The 25,345-nt window shown below is 34.9% G+C and overlaps 2 protein-coding genes across 9 annotated transcripts in view; one reads left to right on the top strand and one right to left on the bottom strand.

The window, feature by feature from the left end:
* LOC6645994 (potassium channel subfamily T member 2) overlaps window positions 1–25,345 on the top strand; it is a 72,788-nt gene that overhangs the window by 7,226 nt on the left and 40,217 nt on the right. For 3 of the 8 annotated variants that reach the window (XM_047010318.1, XM_023177973.2, XM_023177972.2), the window contains exon 1: window positions 24,674–24,918. The exons of the other annotated variants lie outside the window; for them this stretch is intronic. In XM_047010318.1, coding sequence (XP_046866274.1) covers window positions 24,689–24,918 — 230 coding nt within the window. In that variant the 5' untranslated portion in view covers window positions 24,674–24,688. Of the gene's footprint in view, window positions 1–24,673; window positions 24,919–25,345 lie in introns of those variants that run through there. 8 annotated transcript variants of the gene reach the window in all.
* Window positions 19,604–20,908, bottom strand: LOC26530281. Its single transcript, XM_015177731.2, has 3 exons — window positions 20,806–20,908; window positions 19,994–20,685; window positions 19,604–19,933 (listed from the first exon to the last, which is right to left on the bottom strand). The coding sequence occupies exons 1-3, from the start codon at window positions 20,906–20,908 to the stop codon at window positions 19,775–19,777; spliced, it is 954 nt and encodes a 317-aa protein (XP_015033217.1). The 3' UTR covers window positions 19,604–19,774.

Raw genomic sequence — 25,345 nt, 5'->3', positions numbered from 1 at the left:
CACATGTGAAAATTTTGCCGTTGCCTCTGTGTTTTTCTGCCTCTGCCGGAGAGTTGAGAGTTGAGTTGCCAGAGTTTTCCCATATGTAGAGAGCTGCTGCTATGTGAGTCTCTTCCGTTTCGTTCGTTTGTTCGTTCCGCCTTTTTGGGTCGCCTCATCGTGTTGAGATTTGTAACGGAAATCGAAGTGTATATAGTGAAAATGTAATGTGTGTAGCGTATTAAATTTTAATTACAAGCTGCTTGAACAATAAATTACAAAAAAAAAAACAAAAAAAAAAAACAAAATGTTATAAATTATCCTACAAATAACAGAAATCTTACGGGCACAACAACAACAACAGCAACACACACACATAAATCAATAAGAATATAAGGCATAAGGTTCCTAAATATTTAATTTACTTACCTGCATTTAAGTGGCAATAAAAATATTCGTGCGAATTTGTTTGCTGTCTCCGTGCATAAATAAATAAATCAACTGCGACAGCATTTTTCACTCTAATATTCTTCTCCTCTTCTTCTTCACATCTTCTTTGCGGGGACCGGTGTGACCAGGTCCAATCGACCAACTAACCAATTGACCCGTTAGACATAATTTATGAACTTTTTGCGCTGGCGCAACAATAACTTAACAAAAAAAGAAAAGAAACTGTGCCAAGTTCAAAGTTCATTTTCATGAATTTATTGCGTGTGCGCGGCCGTCCTAGTCCTAAGGGCACCGTTTAACACAACCCTCCTCCCTCTTTCCACTCCTAAGCAAACTTCAGGCATGCGGAACAACAAAACAAAGGTAAGGAAGGGCGTCCAATCCCACTTCGCAACATCGACTCAAGTGTGCAATCGGGAATGAATCCGCATATATCCGCAACCATCCGATATGGTTCTTTTTTTTTTTGTTTCCTTTCTTTCTCCTTGTTTTTGTTTATTTGTCGACGTCGTCGTTTTATTTGTGTGCAAAAGCGACCATCAGACAATTTGTTTGCCAAACGTGTGTCAATTTCACCAACTCTCCTCCAATTGGCATATATGTATGTAGGTGGAACCTAGATATTCACTGGGAGGGGCCAAAACACTCCCTTTCAGTTACATCTGAGTATTATTTCAGGCCCAAACAGGAAATTTAACGAAATTCGCTAAACGGAAACACATCTGTGTAGGTTTCATTGTTTAAGAAGCATCATTCATTAATGATTCCATTCCATTTATCTGATTCCAGCAAAAGAAGCTAATTTTTACATCACGAGTACAAATACTTACATGATTCGTTCCACTTATGTTAGCAATTTGTTAGTTAGGTTTTTATATATTCAAAAAAATTTTTCGAGTCTTCCAGAAATGAAAATCAGAGTTTGTTCTACATTTCAAGTGTTTATATTTGACTTGTATTTAAAAGTATTCCTATATATCTATATTTGGTTTCATCAAGGTATAAATTTAAAAGTGAATCTGTAATAAATTTGTTGTAGAATTTACTTATTTACCTTTTTATTTTCTTATAATATTCAAGCATGTCCAAACAAATAAAATTAACAAAGAATTAAATAAATAACCAGCACAAAACTAAATTTATTCTAATTTAATATTGACATAAATTAAAAAAAAATCATGCTTTTCCTTATGAGAACTTTTTATAAAATGGAATTACAAGAAACACAAAGTGATTCTATTCACTCTTTGAACCTTACTTCCTTTTATACACCTTCATTTCCTCATATTTCCTTTCTGCGTCAACTCTCAATCATAATTATTAGCTTTTTCCTTGCTCAGTCATTACATTTGTGCATTTTTTTAATCGTTAAATCCATCTAAAGTGCAGTGAGATTTTTCATGCTTTTAAGTCAATTAAATAGAGATGGAGAAAAGATTTCAAAACCCATAATAGTTAATGCGAAAATCCATTAGAAGAGTTTGGTTAGTTGAAAATCAAGAACGAAAGCAAAAAGTCACCAAAGATGAGCGGATTCGGTTGCATCCTCATTTTGGTCCTTACTTTGACTTTTGTTGCCAGTCAGAAGCAGTTTTTTTCGTTAACTAATCCACGAGCAGAAGCAAATCAACATCATAATCGACAGCTAGTAAAACTCTTAGATAAAATGAATAAAGAGCAAAGTATTTCGACTATTCTCATAATGCAGAGAGGAACAAACTTGTACGAGTGTCCTTTGAGCGAATTTCATACCACGGAATGGCCCATCTTACAAATGCATCAAGAGACTCAGACTTATTTCTCTCTCATGTACAATAAGCTATTTGTAGCTTTGATTTGCTTGAATTCTTACCCAGACATTCAAATGTTATTCACATTGTCTAAGAATTTCAAGCGAATGCCTGAGGGAAGAATAATATTATGGCTGAACTCAAAGCAATTGAAAAGAACTCTCATAATCGAAAAGGTGAGACTAATGAAGTTCCTCAAACTCATCTTAATTCAAGTGAAAGGTAAAGAAATCGACATCTATCAATGGCAACCATTTCCCAAGGGTAAATTCCAATTAGTCGCAGATCTATGTGACTTAAAAGAAATCTATCCAAAATATTGGTCGAATTATCAAGGAAAAGTGGCCATTACTTTGCCCAATGAATACGATACTTTAGCATTTCTCGGCAGAGATGTGATGACACGAAAGGTCTCCCTAATGAGTCCTGTGGCCATATATTTTCAAGAGTTTGCCGCAAAGCATAATATAACTCTCGAATATTATCAAGCTGTCTGGAAGGCCGATGGAACACGTATGAACAACGAGGATTTAACTGATAAACTGTTGACTGGTGAATTGGATTTTGCTGAATTTGCCATGAAATCGATGCCAAGTCGTATGGTCCATTGTCAGGATTATCGCATAGCTAGTCTATTCATTATTGTTCCTTGCAGTCACAAAGTAAATATATCAAAAGTTTACGCATTATTCTTTGGCAACATTTGGTTATTTTACATAATAATTATGTATCTGATATTTTCGATAATAGAAGCGCTGCTAGTGAAAATATCGCATTACTGGGAAAATCTAGAACATCGTGGTGTGATCTGTAACTTTCTAATAAATTTAAGAGTTTTTGGTCATATGTTAGGCATTTCCACAATGTGGCGGGGACGTCATTCTTGCTCGCTTCGTCAAATTGTGATCACAATGAGTGTTTTTGGTTTGGTTTTTAGTACTTTTTTTGCTGCCAAATTGAGTGCTCTGATGACTAAACCCCCAGAATATTCAGATATAGAAAGTTTCATGGATTTACGTGCACGTGAAATGCCTGTTTATTTCCCACAGAACTCTCAAAGGATCATTGAAACGTTTTTAGGTGCAAATCACTTTGCAGCTCTTCTACCGAATGCTCGGTTTATTCCCCTGAAGAATTGGTCCGACTTGGCTTTGTCGTTTAACTCTAGCAATGCGTATCAGGTGACAGCTACCTCGTGGGCAGCAATCAATAGCTATCAAATGTTCTTTAATCGACGTATTTTCTGTCGTCCTCTACATTTGGATATAGTCTCTCAGATACCGGCAAGCGTTTATATTCAACAGAATTCTATTTATGAATTGGCAATTAATGATTTTCTTTACTATATCCATGAATATGGTTTTTCCAAGCATTGGTCCAGTGGCAATGTTCAAAGTCTATTGGCGGCTAAGCCACAGACGGTACCCAATATGAGGGAAAGTTTCGAACCATTGATATTAGATCATATAGCGTATGCATTTCGTTTGATACTGATGGGTCAGGCAATGAGTTGTTTGCTGCTTCTCATAGAAATCTGTGTGGCATATTATTCCTTTGCCCACTCAACTGGAAGATAAACTAAAAAATAAACAAATTAACTGCATCATTATAACATTTTGTATGCTTAATAAAAAGTTTATGTTATTTAAAGCAGATTGTAGTTTCTTTCTAAACATGAATTGCTGTCAGTTTATGAGAGAAAACATGCTAAACCACAAAACAAATTCCACAAGTCCCTTTGCTCGTTCTTTTGCCTCCCCTCCCTAGCGCTCACTCATTCTTTTCTCTCTCTCTCCTAGAGAGTGTTGTGGTTAGAAGGATTTGGATGCAAGTGACATTATTGCGCATGAAATGACTGCACTTCCTCCGAAAACCGACACAAAACATGACACTCTGACAACGGATATAAGGCAAAAGCGACTTAACGCAAAAGCAGGAAGAGGCTTAAAGCAACACACCACAGTCGGCCAGAGTACCAGAGGGAGGAGAGTCAAGTAGAAGAATTATGTTATCAAAGCAAACTACTCCATATAGAAGACATCATTTGCGTGGTGTGGACCCATATGCTGTTTCGCTCGTCTCTCTTGTCTTTAATTAAATATTTAAGTGGTGCGAAAATGTATGAAGCATTTTATATTCAAGCTAATTTTAATATCAAAACGCGCCATAACAGCAAAAAAAAACTTACAACGCACTAAACAGCCTGTTTAGTACATTACAGCGTATGCGTCATATTTATAGGGGAAAAGACCTTAACTAACCGTAAAGAATTCAAAATCGAATTACCTCAAATTTTCTAAAATATCAATCAGTTTAATACAACAGAGCGTATGAGTAATACCAAGACCTGTGGCAACCTTACATACATATGTTAAAAATCGATATATTTGTTTGAATTCATTTGAAAAATTGACCCATTACCCCAAAGTAAACACCATTTAATAATTATCGATAACTCTAGTCAAGTGAATCGCTTTTGTTAAAGCTAAAGTTAAATAATGTAAATGTATATTAAATTGATGTCCTTTCTTCTTTTCGACCAACCATTAAGTATGCTCATGTATTGGTTTGTCTGTGCTGGTCATTAAATTTTTATCATTTAGCTTGATAAAGCAAATAGGAAGGAAGGACGGAAGGACGGAAGGGGTGTGAATCCAACAGGGGAGCGGTTCAATAAAACGCTTGCCATAAAAAAAAATTGAAGCACAAATGACATATGTGACGATATGCCGACTGACGTCTACTGTGAGCCCTACTCAAAATCTGAAGTTGCGGCACAGTACATTGTGCTCACTCACACACACACACCAATACACACACTCACATATATACATATATATGTATGTATATGCCATGCTGAGGGAATGGCGTAACCCTATACCGATAAGGCGCAACTTCTCGAGGTCATAACTTTGTTAAATCTGTATCGATTTCAGTTGTCAAGAAATCTTTTGATATGAAAATTCATATTTTAATTGAATTAAATTTTATCCTTTGCCTATAGAGGGTATTAAATATGGATTTAAAATAAAGTAAAAATATTAACGATTCGTTTGTGAGCAAATATTTATAAATATAATTTATTCACAAGTTGCTTAATGCCTATTTTTATTTTATATCTTTATTTTGATTGAGCTGGCTAAGATTATGTTTATTGTCTTAATTGTTTACCGAAACAATTTATAAAAATAATCATTTTTAACAGCTTTTTGGCAGTTTTGACTACTTTAAATCTAAACGTCACTATGTTATGACTAGCAAAGATTTAGTAGATAAAAATATATATTCAATTGATTATGGGGAAAAATATGTGTTGAAATTTAAACTTTTGATTTCATCTTCTTTATCTTTATGTTCTCATTCAAGCCTAAGTATTTTAAACAACTACTTATTCTATAAATTGAAACAAATTGATTAAAACAATCAATGTTATTAGTATGTGTTTTTATAATTAAAATAAAAAAATTTATATTTCTAACTAAAAGGGATTTATTAGGACGACTATAGTCAAAAGTCAACACCTTAATATACTCAAATCAGACTTTGTTGACTTTAATCAAATTTGATGAACTTTGTCTGCTCTGCTTAAAGTTTTTCATTTAAATTGTGGAGGGGTATGGGAATCTGTTGAAATGTTGAGCACATGTTTGCTCTAGTTAATAACCTTGACCTTGAGCTAGACCCAAAAATATAATTATAAATATATACTTAGCTGCTTTCTTTAATTTCGATTTCTATCATATTTAATGACAATTGAAACCACGAGAACGTTAATTATCAGCATAATGATGAGCCAGGCGTGCCGCTTTGATACCCACATGCAATTAGAAGAAACGAGTAAATAAGCCAGAAAACCAGAAAGAACCGAAAGGGGGGGCAATGGAAAGAAAACCGAAATAAAAATCAATCGATTGACGTCAGGAATGGTTACAAGAGCCAGGCCCAAAAAACAAACTGAAGGGAAACAGGAGCAGGAAAGAAAGGAAAAAAAAAACACAATGTACGCTGCAGGACAAATACCAGAAGAAAGAAAGTGACACAAGCTCGTTATATATACAAACATGCATGAGTGCTTGTGTTTCGATAAAATTAACTCACACTTCTCCCATCGCCGACCCCTTAAACCCTTTAGGGTTGCCTTTTTTCCGGGGTTTAAACTGAAAATCGCTGGGATATATGTATAACCATATCTGCGTGTGTGTTGGTGTGGCATGGCATTTCCCTCACATTTTTTGCGGCTGAATTCGCTTCGATGCGCTTTCTGCATTTATCATTTAATTAAAACTTCAATGTTTGCCCGTGTATAATGTTTATCGTGAGAGAATCAGCATTTCTATAGCCATTTGTACGTACATATATAAATAACGTACATATATGAAATCAATTCAAATAATTTCTATTTACTTGCTTCATTTTTGTTGATTTACTGATTGACATTGAAATGATTTTGATTGGTTTGGTTATAACCCAAGGGAAAAAGGCAGTCAAGTTGTATAAGCTTAATACACAAATAGGTATTTGCATAGATGAGCTCTATTCATAGATAAATGATTCACTACACTTTAAATTTCAAAAAATTATCACTGACATAAAATATATTTTTAGCTGTGACCAAAAATTAATTATTAATTTAACATATTTTCTGCTAAATTTAAGAAGATTGGTGTACCTACATTCTGGTCATTTAAGTCCATTAAAGTTTCACACAAGAAAAGGATATGCCAGAGCAGTTGGACTAAAAATAGTCTAGCACAAAAATAAAAATGAGAACAAGCTGCAGCTGCAACAACAGCAGCTCAAGCAGATTTAATAGACTCTTGCCCTAAAGTTGTAAGGGAGGGAAAGGCAGAGAGAGTAGAGCAAAATGTGTGAAAAAGTACAGAAGACTTTGAGGCAAAACTGCACATCCTTTGAGTGGGTATGTATATAACTGTGTGTGTGTGTGTGTGGGTGTGTCTGTGCAAGTGCTAAAAAGTTTCCGTTAAAGTCAAATATTTGACTAGCTCAAACAGTCAAAAAAGAGCAACGAGCTAAGTGCTAAACGCCGAAAATTTCCTCCATTTAAATCTAACCAAATAATAAAGAATGAAAGAAAAATATATTAAATATAAAAAGTCCGACAGTTAAATATACAATATCAAATATCTCATCAAATAAAATCCGGAAAAAAGTCAATTTTACCATTCTGTGCATAAGCACAAAAAGTCATGGTAAAATTCAATTGAAAATTTTTCGTCGATGATGAAAGAGTTGACCATAAATCAAGCTTCAGTAAAGTCCCACACACACGCGCACACACACACATACATGTACTGAAAAAGAATCATAAAAGAGAAGATGGCGTAAAAACCCATTCAGGGTGAGTGGGGCCAACGAATGAGCGCATGAGTTCTCGTTGCACAATGTGTCCTGACGCCATACGAAGCGTTTGTTATTGCAACAAACAAACTCAATGACAGAGTGCATACAGCAACTACAAATGGTGATAGACAGGCTGTCATTCTGTCGGTCTCTTCTGTCTGCCACAATTTTTCTATAGAATTTACTATGGATGCCTTTGGATATGGCATGCAAGGATATGCATATCCTTTGAGTAAGTGTCAAACTCCTTGAAATGCCTCAACTCAAAAACTAGACAAAGAGCGAGAACAGATCATGCATTTTTTATAATCCATGTTTGCAGTAAGTGTTGCTGATGCCAATTCTTGTTGTTGCTGTTGTTGTTGTTGTTATTATTGTTGTTGCTTTAAGTGCATTAACATGTAAATTAATTGGCTGCAGCAAAATGGTTTTGGAAATGGGAAATGTTGTTGTTGATGATGATGACGAGTATGTTCATGTCCTTTACATACGCTGAGTGGTCTCACCCGCATTTCAATTAAATCAACACATTGATTTAATTAAATTTCCCCACACTCTCTCCCTCTCTCTCTCTCTCTTTGCTTCTGTCGCCCTGTCTCTGTCTGAGTATCGCGAGCGAGCTCTTCAATTAAAAAACTGCCATCGATATGCACTTTAACCATCATTCTGCATAATTTATGCCACACACCTAAAATTGAAATGAAGTCAGCATAATGGCATTTACCCCAACTCCGCTGCTTCCACTCCTTCAGCTCTTGTGAATGAAATATAAATAATTGAAATTTGACACATTTCTCTTGAGCCACGAGGCGTATGAGTAATGTTTTTATTTTTTGTAGCATACTTTTTTGGGTCATTTATTTATTTACATTGACCTTTTTGCAGTATTTTACTTTTTATTGATTAGAGGCTTGGAGAGATAGAGAGAGAAATAGGAGCTTAGACTTTAATACATATTAATGACATACTAAATTTAGTGATTTACTAAGTAAAAAGAAACAAAAACTACAAATAATGGAAATTCGGCTGATTTCTCTTGACCCACTAAGCGTATGAGTAATGTTGTTAGTTTGGGTCTTATGCGTTTAACTCTCTTTTGAGCATAATACAATACAATAATACATACTAAATATAGTGATTTACAAGATAAGAGAAACCGCTTCAACGGCTCTCCATATTTTCTGTTACAAATTTCTTATTTAAATTAAACTAATATTCATAACATTATTAAGCACACGCACACACACCCCACACTTGGTAAAAGGACAAAGTTAATGTCTTTGTTAAGCCTTTTAATTACCAACCCAGTGATAATTCGATAAGCTGCTTAATTTATTTACACCAACATGCGACGATATTATCAGCTAGCTTAAGTTCCATGTCACAATCTTGGCTTAAACGCATAACAACAACAACGACCGCGACGACGTCGACGACGACGACGACATTATTGTATGTTGACCCAACTGCTGTGCCATTTTCATAACATTCTCGCCGAGTCTTTGTCAAATATTTGTATAATTTAGGTTCATAATTTATGCATGCATATATTTAACACCTTCTGCCGAAGGCCCAGAAGACGAAGCCAAGTGAAAAACTTCACACGCTCAGCCCCACAAAAGGTCTATGTAGTAATTCATTTGCCATCTGCTAAGAGCATTTTCAATTTTCTTTTCTTTTTTTTTTGAGAAGAAAACTATTTGGCCATATGACGACAAACGACAAACGTCGTCTTTGTCATAAAAGCCACCTAAAACCGCCGCCACAGGAGGCAATAAAAGCGATGAATGAGTTGCAGAAAGAAAAGGAAAAGCAACAGGCTGCCTGGCTTTACATAAACCAATAAAACACACTTGAATCAATTTTAGCAAATGATGTTTTCATACAATGAGACATTCTGACATTACCCTTAAATTTCATTTCGTTCAGTGTAAGAATATTTGTACGTATATATTTTTCTCTTTAGTCATTTTATTAGCAAAACAGCGGGGACATACGAAATGAATTTACCTAACCACTAGGTGGTGTTCTTGGTCTGGCCCTGGCCATAAGGCGCAAAAATGCTTTCACTTTGTGTTTGTATTTGACAACCTAACAAAAAACGAAGCCAAAAAACTGCGTGTGAATAGCTGCAAAACAGCTGCTGTTGCTATATTTGTTTAGCAAACGACGACGAGGACACTGAATAACCAATACCCTCTTGTACATGGTATGCCTTTCTTCAACCATCCCTTCTACATTTATTGTATTCATTCATTTTGTTGATTGTTTACTTTCACTTTCATCATCGATTTCGTTGCTAACATAATCGACAAAAGTTTTTAATCAACAAGAGACAATGACAACCATCGTCATCATCATCATCATGATCATCATGATGAACGTTTTGCTTAATGCAAATTGGCCAAAAATTCATTATAATTAAAGGCAAAGGCAGTCTCTTCGTCTTAACCGAATTTCAATTTGTTCAGCAGCTGCTCACCAGAACAAGGGGGAATCAAAATGTTCTTGCAAACTAAAAGGCAATTTTTTTTGTTGGAAAGAGAAAAATTCAATTAAAATCTAAGCAAAAGTGCAATTTTGTTATGTTCTACAAGACCATTTTGATTACATTGATTAAGCCGGGGGGTTCTAGCAACTTTTATAACTTCCCTCGTGTGACATGAATTTACGCTTTAAGAAGTAATTAAATTTAATCTTCTCTTCTTCTTGGGAATGTAATTAAAAGTCGATATAGAAACACATTTTCTAGGTAAACAAAATAATTAGGCCACAAGGAAGTCAGCGCGAACAACAACAACGAATAAAAACTTTCTCAATTTAATCAATTGAAAAATGGGCAAGTTATGCTGGTTCGACTCATATGTGGCCATGGCTTAATGTTAACTGACAGCTGGATAATTGACTGAAAAAGCCGCAATAACAACAGAACTGGCAATGAAAATGGCAAGGAAAAGCAGAGAAAAGCTTTTAAATGACAAAAACAAAAATTAATGCTGGCCATCTGATTTCACCTAACGACATGCTTAATACCCTGTAACCAAAAAAATTGTCATTTAGAGAGTAAAACTCTTGCATTAAAGTAAAAATGCTTTCTTTTAGCCAAATAAACCTTTTGACTAATGGATAGTACATTTTGTTAAGCCGAGCACAACAAAAAGTGAGAAGTTTTGTGGGAATTAATATTAATTGTTGTTCATATTTCGAGTCAAAGTCAATTTCATGAGGCGTGAAAAATTTTCGTTCCTAATAAATTCAATTTATTACTGGCGATATGCGTACCGACGTTTGCCCGAGAGATTCAATTTGGTTTGTGCATATATACATACATATATCTTCTCCCTCTCTCTCTCTCTCTCTCTCTCTCTCTATCAGTTTTTGTTTTTGCCCTTTCTTGGCCCAACTTTGATTGAATTTATGCTTCCACTTCAGCCAGATGCCCATGCCCACTTTTTGTCCCAATTTCTTTTTCGCATATACATTTCTTGTTTATTTTAATAAACTCTTCTTCCTTTCCTTCTTTTTTTTTTTTGGTTTATAGAATATTTTATTTCTTTTTTTTTTTAATATTTGTCTGCAATTCAACAACATGCAAATTTTTGTGCCCTTAAGGGGCAGCAGCAGTAGCAAAAAAAATTCAAATTGCAATTCGTACGCAGTGGAAATTTGTTTATGTTTTGTCCATAAAATTTTTCAATATTTAATGAGCTGCTTTAATGGCGAATGAGTAGAATAAAGCTGAAGTGAGTGATACAGGAGAGGGAAGAGGGGCGATGAAAGCGCCAGAGAGCGTAGCTGGCTTAAATAGTTTACGAGGCTTAATGCATTTTACCGTGTTTTTTGTGTGTGTGTGTGTGTGTGTGTGGGCCGATGGAGGGAGGTTTTGGGAATGTGGGGTAAAAATGCATTTACCTGCACTAAATCAGCCATAAAATCCTGACTCTGTGAGCGACAAGCACTTGTATTTTTGCCCTCGTCACATTAGCCTCAACTCATTCGCATCTGTGTTGCTTGTCAGCGAGAGATAAAGAGATAGAGAGAGATGGAGAGAGTGAGAGGGGGAGTGAAATAGTGTCAGAGGTTCTTTTGTGAAGTGTGCTGGCTGGTAGCATTAACATTTTGTGCCACTAAAGTATTTGCATATGTCAAATAGTTACCACACCATAACTACAGGACCGAATTCAAATTGAATTTAAGGCTCTTTCCCTATATAGAGTTGTCACTTAGTTGACTTTACCTTTAATCTATTCGCCGTAACACGCTCAATTAGTTAATTCAAGCACTTTTATAGATGTGGAAGACTAAAAACAATCTCTAGAAGTCAAATGACCCACTTTAATTCAGATACGCCCCTTTATGCACCATTTCCTATTCAGTCGCCCTTTATTCCTGTTTTGCTTGTTTAATTTGTATAAGTAGTGCATGGCGTTGCCTACTTTTGAGGGCAAGTGCAGCAGCTGAGTGCAGCTAGAACAATTCCCACTTGCACTTAATTGGCGTGCAGCGCCACTTAATTCCCTTCACTCCATTCCTCTCCAAACACCTAACACTCTCTCGAACTCTGAAACTGTACTTAACTTTATTGGTAGCGAAAAAAGACTATAAAAAAGAAAGAAAGAAACGGAAAAAAAATGAAATCAATGAAAAAATACTGCATAACTTCATTTAGAACTTGAAGCAATGACAGTTGCCAGAAAGGTGGAGAAAGTAGAGAGATAGAAGAGACTGAATCTAAACCAAGTGGCACGTTTCGCCCTACAACCGAATGCCAAAATGCCAATGTGGAATGCCAAAGCGATTTCTCTATTTAAAGTCGACATTTCGAGTGTCCTCGATGGGTCCTTTAGTTCGCTTGCGTTCCCTTTTTTTTTCTGCGTTTTTTTGTCCATTTTCTCACACGCATAGCTTGCATTTTTATGCTCTTCTCTGGGTTGCTTCTCCTCCATTCGCTAAATCCCTGTCAGGACATTGGCTGCTCCACCATTTCCTTCTCTAGCTGCTAATCGGCGAAGCAGCAGACAACGTTCTGGATTTTGCTTTCCGTTTCGCTTGTTAGTTGATATTCTGAAGAAGTTTTACATTTCACACAGATGGCCCCCATATAGATGCCAAACCAAACTAAGAAAAAAAGGCGACACTTTGATTTGATTCTTACGTTTGGCGTGTGAAAGCAAGAGATAAGTTTGTCACAAAGCAAATGCGCAAACGGAAACCGTGTAGTAGTATATATTACATTTAATTTTGTTTGTATTAAAAAGTGAGAATAGTGCAAAACGAAGCCAGAGACCAGAAAAGCTTTGTCAAAATTATGAAGAAAATAACTCAACGAAAAACTGAGATGAGAGCGAGCAAGAGAATGGAAAATGGTGCCACTTACTTTAATTGCTGCCAAGTTGCCTTGCCTTGTCCTACTCTCTGCCCTCCCCCACACAAAACAACACAAAAGGAGTGCCCTACCAGAATTCTACTCTCTCGACGTTGGCTTTTGGGCCAACTGAGTAGCGGCTCATGTAATTAAAGCTTCTCGCATTCATTGCAACAATGCCAAGCTTTCTGCCTTTGCCGTTTCCCCTTATGCCAGCTCTCTGGGTGTTAAGTTGCCCCAAATGGTGGCAGCATCATCAACATCAACAACAGCAACAGCACCAGCTTCTCATGCACTCAACTTTGTGAACGTTTTTGGCACTTAATTGAGCGCATTAACTCAACAACAGCAACAACAACAACTCCTCCGCACCCACAAGGGGGCCCAGAAATATACTTTATATTGATATATACACAACAGCAAAGGAAAAGTGAAAATTTTTGCTGCCCACAAAATTGGCAGCACATGTTGTCGCTACACTTCCTCATTTCCTTTTCTCCCTCTCTCTCCTCCTGTCTCCTCCGTCCTTCTCTACCACGACGCATAAGTGCCGACCATTTTGTAACTTTACCATTTAGCTTTGCGAGATGCGGCAAGTTTATGAATGTTTAAATAACAAACCATCATAAAAAAAAAAAAGAAACAGAAAACGAAAGTTTTCCATTTCTGTAACTTTTTCATGTAAATTCAGTTAACAGAAAACTTTAATTAACAGGAAAAAGCGTATCGATTGTGCTGCAGAATATTGTCCAGCTCTCATGCCTATATAAAGTTTTCCCTATGGAAACCCCAAGGCGAAACATGGCCGGGCAACGTGACATATACATCATTTTTTGTTTTTTACCCATTACATATGTAGTATATAAGTAATCCGGTTAAAGGCAAAAATTAAAAGAAAGTTCTCCCCAGTTGGCAGAAATCTACAAGTAAATGGAATATACATATGTATATCAAATTAAGCTACAATAAATCATGTTGCAAAAGATATATAATCAATATATCGTTATAAATCATATGAAGTTCAAAGTTTCCTTCATTTTAAAAACTTATTTGGCATTCGAATTCAATACATAAGGAGAGTCTTAACTAGTTTTAAGCTCTTTTCCGGCATCTTTTCTATAGGAAAACTAGTTTTATTAAATTTTGTTAAAAATATTAATCGAATTTAGTGGCTAAATTAAAAAATCTTGTATAAAAAATCCCTTCAATTCGAAATTTCTTTAAATTTTAAACATATTCTCTGCGAATATCCTTGCTCTAGTTAATTTTTTTCTTCAACTTATTTATATAAAAGTATCTTGAATGTCTTGTACAATTTTGATTGAAGTTTTTCCTTTTCCTTTTTATTTATTATTATATATATAATTTTTTTTCAATGGCTTAAACCAATTAGCCATGCTTCATTGGGAATCAAGTCCTTTCATTATGGTGATTAGACACACAACCACACAGATACACACACACACACTGACACACTCGCATATACAACGACATCCTGAAAGAGGATGTACGGAAAGTAATTGTATACGTTGCTGACTTAGCACAGATATTTACCAGAGACAATTTTCTTTTGGGATGAAAATTCCATACACATTTTGTGGTTGGTGTGAAAATGACAAAAGTAAATTTGAGTCACACAACAACAACAAAAACAGTAAAAAAAAAGAAAACAGAAGAAAAGCAACCACAAATCATTGAAAAATCGAAAAGTAAATTGAAGTGATTTTTCCTTTTCTTCTCCTTTTTGGACTGTCTCCCCTGTGGCTTCTCTTGCTCTATTGACCATTTGATCTTTTAAAAATTGCTTTGAACTTTCTCTGTCTCTGTGTGTGTGTGTTTGTGTGAGTAAAGAGTTGAAAACTCGCTCTGGGTGGCCCCAAAAAGTTGCCCTCTTTATATAAAGTGGCAACTGTCAAACCAGCAGCTGGTCATAAATTCAATTTCTGTATGAAATTGCAGGAAGACAAAAAATAAAACTAAAAGGAAGGAAAAGGGAAATGGAACAGGATAACAACAACCGAGTTGCGTGCGAGTGTCATATTGCATTTTGTCAACTGACAAAAAAATTGGTGGCAAGTTTTCGTTCTGCTTGCCTTTTCCACCTTTCGTATACCGCTTTCTCCTTATGATTATCATCATATTTAGTTATTGTTTTTCATCGATTTTCTTCTGTCTGATCCTATAAATATACCTTGATACATATACATTTAACCTAAGCTTGTCATCTTCGCCATGGCTTAAAGATTTAATATAGCTAATGTATTTTGTTATATTTAACTAACAAAAGCTTATACATATATTTGCCCATTATTATTTTAATTTTCTCTTGGCCATTGAAAGAAAATCAAATTATATCTGCCATAGCACTTGCTGCTAGGGTTCCAACGGGGGCAAAAATGTGGGGCATGAAATGGTTGAAGAAGAAAAAGAAGAAGAAAAGATAATAAAACAGTTCTCTGGCACGAATTTGAACTTAGCACAAAATGCTCAACGGGTGTCCACTTTAATGTGATATACTTTAAATGAATTTCATTTTCTATATGCAAATGACACAGAGTGTCCTTCTGCAAAATAAACTCCCTTTAGGGAATTATAATTCAATCATCACATATATATATATTCTAGATAATTTGTAAGCGTGAATGGCAATTGGAATTGAATATTGTGCAGCAATATTTTTCTATATTTCATATTCTTTTATACACATTAAGTTTAATAGTTAATATTTGTAAAAGAAATTGGGTTTTAATTATCCTTGATTCAATTGTTGTTGCTAAATTCATCTAAATTGTTTACTTTCATATTAAACTATGAGTTTTGGAGAAAAACTAAGCATTTCCGAAACTTTGCTAATAGTTCTTAACAATAAAATGGTCTACGTAGTGGCCTTCTTGGTGAGATTGACTTAGTGACGACTTTAATGTATGCTTTGATACATTTAAAATCTATTCACACCTTTTTTTAATCAATTGCAAATATGTATAGAGCTGTTCGACAGAAACCTAGATCTATATGTAAATCTTATACAAAGATTTTGGATACAGATTTCAAACTGTTACTTAAAATTATTGTGAGTTAATGCTGCTCTAGTACAACGAATTCAATATAATAGACATATACAGGGTCAGATTTTAGAAAAATGTTTCCCTGCCTCCCAAGGAGAAATAAAATTTCCTAGTCAGTTTTAAGCAAATACTCAAAAAATTGTTTCTAAGAGATTATAAAATGGTTGCAAATTAAATTCGCCTTTAAGAATTGTTATAAAATTGTTCTAGACGAATTGTTTTTTGAAATTTGATGCTGTTTATAAGTTGTTCTCCCTTATCTGCCACCTTGAACGCTTGTGCTTGTTGTGTCTGTGTCAAGGGCGGTTCATTTTGACTTTAAACATTGGTAACTAACTTTAACTTAAGAAGAAAAACTTTTGCTCAAACACAGAGTAATCTACATACTTTCAGGGTATACAAAATTCGTTGTATGAAAGCTATTTCTGATTAGTTTTTACAGTTTTATTGTCTTATGGTCGGTCATAATTTCATTTGGCAGAACTTTACGTGTTTCTTATTATCGCCTTCATTCGTTTTGGTGATGACTTTCCTTGGTGGTGCACATTTGAGTCGTGTTGTTTGAAGAGGGAAGATGGTGGAAAAGAAAACCAATTTGGATAGTTTCCCGTTTTTTCAGGAACAATAGCAACAACAACAACATTAACAACAATAAATAATTCAACAGCTTTAACCATAAAACATATTGAAGTGACCAAATAAAGAAAAAGTGACCAATTAAATAAATATAACTATAAAATATTATAATAATAAATCTAAATATAATTATTAAGCGTGTAAATTAACCATGGACCAATAGAAGAATGTATATCTATATATAAAGACTTAATCTTAATGCTGTGTAACCTCAATGTGAGACCAAGAACAAAACATAAATTATCTAAAAACTTAGTTATAAAATTTTAACGGTTTAAGTGTAAATATAAATGACCAACAATGAAACTGGCAAATTGGTAAAAGCTTTAAAATTTAGTATTAAACAAAAAGACATAGATGACTTTATGCTGTAAATTTGTTCAAATTATATATATATATATGTTGAAAAATACCTGTTAACTCCGTAACTGAAAGTGTCAACTGTGTAGACTGTAACCAAAAAAAAAAAGAAAAGTTAATAAAAATAAATAATAATTTGTAATTATAAAGAATTTAAACCAAAATCATAGTCAGGTAAAAAGCAATGAAAAAGAAAAACAATTTAAAACAAAACATTTTTGGGAGCTCTTTGAATGTTGTTAAATGAGTGAGAAGGAGAATATTCTGGTTAAACTTTATCTAATTGTATTTGGCTGTCTCTCTCTCTCGCTCGCTAGCTCGCCCTATGTCTCTCTATCTCTTTCTCTATCTGTGCCTGTGTATATGTGTGTCTATATAACCTGCCTGTTTCAAAATCCATACACACCATACACACACACACACACACATACACCTACACCTTACCCACAACCAGACACTAACCCTTGGCCTCTTAAGCTATGACCTTTTGCATCATGATGAGCAGCAGCAGAAGCAGCAGCAGCAACAATAATAACAGCAACTACAATAGCGGCAGCAGCAACAGCAACAACAACAGCATGCGAAGGAACAGCAACAACAATCCTAACAACAACAACAACAACAACTACAACAACAGCAACAACAACGACAATAATAACCATATAACTCACATATATAACTTCAACTTGGCCAATTGGTTGCCACAAGTAAGTTTGCTTTTCCAATTTTTGTTTGGTTTTCTTCCTTTTCGTTTTCGTTTTTGTTTTCGCTTTTGCCTTTTTGTTTTCTTCCCGTTTTCCCCTTCTTACAGTTATCCATAATACCATAAGAGGAAACACTTTAAACATTTCTCATATTTCCACACTTTCTGGCCATCATACGGAAATCAAATTAAATTCTCAATCCTATTTATATATGTATTTATGCTGAGAGCCACTAGAAACCACATACACGCAATCACACACACACACACTCAGACACACATACATATACACTCTATACAAATAAATATATGCACACAAAGTTCTAATCTATTGTTATCCTTGGTTATGTTTTGTTAGATTTACCTGTTTGCTTCTAAGTGGCATTTTATGGTGAAGGAAAAGTGTGAGAAGAGGGAAAAGCTTCTCGAAATCAATCAATTGTCCAATTTATTCTTGTTGCAAAATGTTAAATTGAAATAAACAACTCTTCATAACTTTAATTAGCATATGATTCAGTTATTTCTATCACTGTTCAGTCTTTGATATGTTCAATTTATCTAAACAAAAGTTAATACGTTATAAGATCCAATCTATATACATACAATTTTATATATTCAATTATATTTTCCAAATCCTCTAAGGCTAAACTAAATCCGAGTGATTTTGTCACACTGTGTTATTATTGGTTTCATTCAATTGTAATTCTCAACCAGTTTTAGAACATAACTTGTGCAGTTTTTAGCTAAGTTTGAAACTTGTTCACCTTTTATGTGCTTATTTCTTTTAATATTCTTCATAAGATTTACCTTGAGCACTCCAATGCACAAGTTGTCAAACTTTTTTGGAAGATGAAAGTCTAGTTAACAAATACTTTAATAATTTTGTTTACATTAATTAAAGATAAGGAAAGCGTTAAGTTCTTGGCTTGCTTGGCTTGGCTTTTGCTCTTTTATTTCATAAAATAATTGTTTAAATATCTATTTAAGATTTTTTAAATGAATTTTCTTTTACTAATTTCCTAATTAGCTGCCAACATATCAATTCAGAAAATAATTCTTCAAAGGAAATAGGTTCAAATTTATAAACAAAATGGAGCACTCCATTTCGAATCAAAAGGAAGAGCTTTGTCACTCCATCTTTACTATCCTTTCCATCTATTTAAAACTATGTGTCGAATACGAAAAAGACCGAAATAGAAACAAAAGTAAATAGAGAAATGTTTGAAAAGCTGAAATCCATGATAAGTCCCCGAAGATTCAGTCATTTAATTTAAAATTCAACCAACATTTGCTAGAAAAGTTATGAAAACTGGGTCAAACATCAGTTTTCCCAGTAGTTGAGTTCAATTGTGGCTCTCCACCCCTCGTTCTTTACCATTTTTTGCCAAAAGTCATAAATATAAAAGCTAGTAGGTCAATCAAAATAATTATTCGCGATCAAAAATTTAAGAGAAAGCTTAAAGAAATCAAAAACAACTAAAACAAACCTTTGGTTTGAGTTGTTAGTTGAAATATTTAAACCTTAAAAAGTTAACAGGACCCACAACAGTTTCACTATTTCGTTAATATCCTTTTATGAGAATTATTAATAGTTTGGGTAATATTAATTGGGTATGCCAAGTTAGCCAAGTATCTTAGACTTTACTTTAGAGAATTCTTAACATATTTATTATTATTGGTTTGCTTTATGTTATGCGGTTCTTGTTGCTGCTGATGTTGTTGAACTTTCCAACTTCAACTGGAAATGCATTTATGAAATGTTTTGTTGCTCTTCTATATGGCTTCTATGCACACTCACATACTTTCAGTTCCACAAGTCTTCATTTAACATACTATACAACCTATATATTTATGTGTATGTAGTATATATTTTATTATTTATTTTGCAGTTGCATGATGTGCGCTTTGTCTTTCTGTATGTGTGTGTGGTGCTGTGTGTTGCTGTGTGTTTTGTTGAGTGGAAACTTTTGTGCCTTTGAGTGTCTTAATTAGCTGGCAACAAAGTTTGTGCATATTAACTAGATGCCAAGACCACGTTTACGTCCAAGTCAAAGTTGGCTCTCGACTATTCCTTAAGTTTCGCATAATCGCCTTGTAACCAACAAATTGTGAACAAAAGCGATTTAGTTAACAAAGTAAACGTCAGACGACGATCAAAGGCAAAAACATTGAGAAACATCACACGTTCGGGATATAAACACAATTGAAGACTGAAAATTGATACCTAAGCGAAGAATAAAAGAAATAATATCAATAATATTTGATTGATTTAATGATTTATTACCAATCTATTGAATTGTCTGCTTTCCCTTAAAATGCGTCTGGTTTGCTCTCTCAGTTTATTAAATTCATCAGCCAAGTCTGTGGCCAAATATAAATTAATCGCATCAAGAATAAAAGTCAAGATAATAAACACCTTCATGGCCATGTTTAATTTAGCATTAAACGAGGATTTAGGTAATGCCAGAATGACAAATATTTCATAGCCAAAAGCAATTTGATACCAACACTTGGAAGCACATCCAAACACTCCACTATATTCGTATACTTCATTCATTTGTTTACTTAGTTTTAGTAACTTTCCATAGATTTGCAAGAGTTTTAAAAGTTTCTTCTTCCTTCTGCTTACTGAGAGTTGAAGATTAAGTATATAAAATCCTCGACATGTTTGCCACAAAACGCAATAATATGCAAATACCTCAGCTAGTAGCATATTGTAGAGTAACCAATACGAACAAATGTCCAATATATACAAATCCTTTGAAAATCTCTTCATATATGTGGGATAGAAGAAGTGTATCCTTATTAGAGTTATGACCACAAACAGGCTTTTCATATAGCAACGTAAACGTAATTTAGGTCCACTTTTAAAGCCAGTAAATTCTTGCTTTTCCAGAAACACCAATTTTTTCATGACCTTCTTTAAACTCATTTTACGTTCCCAGCATTTGTGTATGCAGGATGTCATTACACAGGCTATGATTAGGAATGAGACACATATCGATGGATTATCATGATACACATAAATCATACGCCCCATTGCCATTATAGAAAGACCATGGTGTATGCAACAATAAAATTTAATAAGGCCATAACTAATTAGCCTATGTGACTTCACATTGAAATAGAAATGATGCAGACCATTCAGAATCATAAACCAACTGAGCAAACCGTACAATTGAAACTTATCGAAAGCCATCTTTGCTGCAACTGCAACTGCAAAATAGTTGGTCTAGTTTAATATACCAAGAGGAAACCAGCAACAATGCCTAACAAGAAAACAATTGATGGTCAATTTGAATTATTAATCAACAATTCCATTTAACGAATTGGTTGGTTAACCTTGCTTTTGCCATTAGAAGAGACAACATTTTACCTGCAATATATATATACTCTACCAAATGGCTTTAGCTTTAGAGTCATGTGGCTCTATAAAATCTTCTGTAGAAGATGACTTTTGTTGCATTGGTTAAGCGGCTTTTGTATGCCTAATCTTTTTATTGAAAGAAGCAGATGAAATTGAAACCATTCAACAAAATTGATGAATAGAAATAATTGAAAAGAAGTTAACTTAAACTGCGTTCGCAGTTTTTATACCCTTACTTTAAGTGAATATTAAATTATGTTTCAAACTCTTTTTCTGTTAAAGAAAAAGTTTCAAGTCCATTGTGTTCCAATTCATTGAGATTCTGTGTAAAATCTGGCAAATTGAGGTGTATAAAACTGATAGACTAGACATAAAAACAGACAATCGAACCTCAGTAAGGGTATAAAGCTAGAATAAAGGACAATAGAAAAACCCATTCAATTGGCAATGCCTTTGTGTTTTATTTTTATATTAATATTTATTTGCTGGTAAATAAATCAAAAATCAAAGCAAAAAACTATGGTACACAGACAATTAAGGAACGTTTTCTTTTTTGATAGGCCTCAAGTGGCCTGAACCAGAAAAAAACCAAAAAAAAAAGGGCAATCAATACTGGTTTTTAATGAAGAAATAAAACGTGGATACATTTCCCGTAGTCGTTGTCGTTCTTTGGATTTTCTTGTTCTTCTTCTTGTTGCGTGTCGTAAAAATTGTCTACATTTTTATTACGTTTATTTTTTTTGTTGCTGGAGCGTGAAAAGATTTTTGTCCTCTGTCCCGGTGTCCTGTGTGTGTGTGTCCTGTGTGTGCCTGCTGCCGCTCCTTCTACTCTTACTTCTCTGTCTAACCTAGTGTTACGCTTACGCTTTACCGCCCAACGCGTGCTGAGCTGGAAAATATTCTCTTTTGTGGCTGGCTCGTTCTGCCACTTTCCCCCACCTCTTCCCTTCTCCAACCACTATACCCCTTAGGACAAGTGTTTATTTTGGCATTTTGCTTTATATATTCTTTTTGTGTCTCCGCCACAAAACCTACCCCACCCCACCCCACCCCCACGCGCTTGTCCCCTCCCACTCACTGCCTGGTCAGCAGTTGACAAGGCACTCAACCCGCTTCAAGAGCCCAGGAACCCAAACCCAGGGCTTTGTGTGGCCTAATGATTATTGCGTTGCGTTTTTTTCTCTCTCTTTCTCACTCGCTCTTCCATCTTTTATTTCTTTTTTTTGCTTGCATGTTTCGTTATTGTTCGTTCGAGGAGAAGGAGGAGGAGAATGCCTGAGATACAGAGGGCATTCCATTGTTTGCTTTTTTTCAATGGGCGTGAAAATATCTGCGCCGCAGGCCTAAGGCTCCACTTTACTTGCTGCTTGCCGCCGCCTTTCGATATTCGGGGCATTTAAGTTATTTAAATGATTTAGCTAATTTCGGGCTTTTATTAGGGTATTTTTATTTCAAAAATGTTGTTTGTTCTTACTGCAAAACTGTTGATTTTCGTGTTCTTCGAGTTCGAGGCGGACGACGTGTACTTCTATCAGGGTCCAAATCGTTATTGGCTGTTGTGTTGGGACTTTCAGTCGTTGAAGCAGTTGTGGTTATAATTGTTGCCATTTGAGTAGTCGTTTTAGTTGTGGTAGTTTGTTTATTCAAACAATTCTTTTCGCATTCCGATTGGGTATAACCCTTAACACATTGAAAGCCCCTAACGCATCTGCCGTGACGTTCAATCCAAACATGTTGCAAAGGGTGACACATCACTCGTATCATTATGACTCTAATGTGGCAAAAGTCAACTATATGTGGCAGAGAAGTTCTAATGATAGTTACTAACTTTGTAGTTTTTTTTACTAATAACTTTACCTTTTCGTTTTGTGGCTTTGGCTTTCTCAAGCAATTGCAGCAACAGACAAATAAATAATATTTTTCCAATAATTCTCATTTCACACACTAACTACAATTTGCATTAATTTTGCTTTGTGGTTTCACTTGAAAATTAACAGCTGTGTTCCATTTAAAAATTTAATATTCTTTTTTTATAAATTCATTTAACTTAATGAGCTAAAATTATATTCTGCTTCTGGTTTGTCCAAAGCTTTGGCTCATATCTCATGGAAATTGGATTTTGTTTTGTTTTGATATAATCTCGGTCATTTGCCAATGAAAATTATAAAAGAATTTGCCATGAGAAATTGCAATTAGTTGCACCAGCTGCTTCTATTATTTATTTATGCCTAAAAGCAGGCAACAAATTTGCTAATATGTTAGATACATCGATCAAAGTGAGAATTAACGATAAAGTTTAATTTATATTTGCTAATAAATTTCACTTCATTTCAAATTGATTTTTCATGTGGAGAAGGACACAAGAAAAACTTTGGCATTAGGCAAAAGTTTTGTCTGCTTTTGGTTTAATTAACAAAAAGCAAAATTGTCTGAAATGTTCCATTAATGATTTTTTTTTTTTTTTTGCTGCTTCTTGTTGGACAATTATCTGTCTGCTGTCTGCCGTCTGAGTTGCTTCTGAGACGTATTTATAATTAAATTGCTTCGACAATCATCATTTTGAGTGTGTCGAGCTGAAGGAAAAAGGGAAAATTTATGTAAATTTCGTTTAATTTATTTTTGACACGAGCCATCAGAGTTTGTCATTAAGTTTGCTGCCTACTGCTAATTGAACGGAAATCTGGTGCTCTGTTGATGACAAGAAACATTTGATTTTAATTTATCAGTTGATTGCGGCTGATCAATCAATCAATTTGCATTGACTAGTCGAGCTCATTAGAAGAGTGTGCTGACAGAGATGGAGATAGGGACAGGATACAGGAGACACAGACAGAGACACACACAAACAAATAAAAAAGGAGGAGAGAATTTCTTTTCTTTGGCTTAAAACTTCCGCTTAAAGATTTCCTGTTATGACATTGGGTACGGAGCTTAAGGCAAAGAAATGGACATTTTCAACCCGCTCAAAATGTGGTTCATATTTCAATTTCCGGCGTAACAACTGACAAGACCAGTTGGTGCCCAATGGCACCTCTCTCGCTTCCCTTCACTCTCCCCTTGACCATACTACCTTTTAGCTTAGCTGTTGTAAAATTTAAATTTGATTGATGCCACGGAAGTTTGGGGCAGATTTCAATTTTCCTTTCTCTTTTTTTTTTGTTTGTTTGTTTGCATGCGAAAACATTTACATTCACTAGCTCCCAAAAAAACCAAACACACAGATACACAGACACACAACAACAAAATTTAAAATTCTTTGCTTATTTACCATATTTCATGCCATCAATAATAATTAATGTAAAATCCAAAAAAAAAAAAAAAAACAACAAACTCAATCAAACAAAACAACTGAAACTGAAATGTAACGAACATAATCAATGCTTAATCAATTGACCAACAAAACCATAACCGAAATCGAAACCGAAAATCGTAATCAAAAATAAATAAAACGCAAATTGTGCACGAAATGCAATAAAACCAAAAAAAAATGCAATATGGCAAATGGAAATTTTTTGAAATTATTGCTGCACCATCCACTATCACCATGCCACATGCCACATCCGTTTCGCCTTCATACTTCTACTCCCCGCAAAACGGCCAACCACCCGCAGAATGTCAATGTTCTTCTTTCGCTTGCATAATCTTCAGCGCGCCGAGGAGAATAAGCGCAAGAAGCGCGTCGAACAGCAGCGCCAGCAGCAACGTCAACGTCGCGGCGCCAAAGTCTTCAAATGTGTCAGCGATTCCACCGGCCATCTAACGTTGGCCCCGTCGCGCCTCTTTGAGCGCACACCGATGAGTCCGTCGGATAGTTTGGACGAGATTGCTCTACAGATACCAAGGTGAGTAGTGCCGGGGAGACTACCCCTCGCCATCCCCAAAACTGGGATGAAGGGGAGGCTGTCACACATCGTTGTTACGCCAAAAAAAGTTTTCTTTTTTTGGTGTGTATATATTGTACCTATCTCTCTTTCTGATTGTTTTCTCACCTGAGGGCAATCTGCGTGCACAAACACACACACACACACACACACAAACAAAAGCAAAACAATGTGGCATACTTTTCGGCATTGGCTGTAAAGACAAAATAATGCCGCATTGCGATTCGTTTGTTTTTCAGATGCTTTTTCGTTTCGGGTTAAAGTCAATTTGTAATGTGTTTTGCTTTGTGTATACTCTAACAAGAGCATGGCATGAAGGCTTTGAGACAGACAAATTATTATTATACTTATTTTAGTTCTTACCTTGTTTTTTAATATTTATCGAAAT

The sequence above is a fragment of the Drosophila willistoni genome (assembly GCF_018902025.1).
Source record: "Drosophila willistoni isolate 14030-0811.24 chromosome 2L unlocalized genomic scaffold, UCI_dwil_1.1 Seg72.1, whole genome shotgun sequence".
Taxonomy (NCBI): Eukaryota; Metazoa; Arthropoda; class Insecta; order Diptera; family Drosophilidae; genus Drosophila; species Drosophila willistoni.
Note: the sequence above shows the minus strand (reverse complement) of the source record. Positions and strands in the feature narration are given on the sequence as shown.

Coding starts and splice junctions, on each gene's coding strand:
- LOC26530281 (XM_015177731.2), bottom strand. CDS start 20,908: ATGGCTTTCGATAAGTTTCAATTGTACGGTTTGCTCAGTTGGTTTATG. Junction 20,686..20,805: donor GAAGTCACATAGGCTAATTA/GTTATGGCCTTA, acceptor TCCTAATCATAG/CCTGTGTAATGACATCCTGC. Junction 19,934..19,993: donor GCAGACAATTCAATAGATTG/GTAATAAATCAT, acceptor TTCTTCGCTTAG/GTATCAATTTTCAGTCTTCA.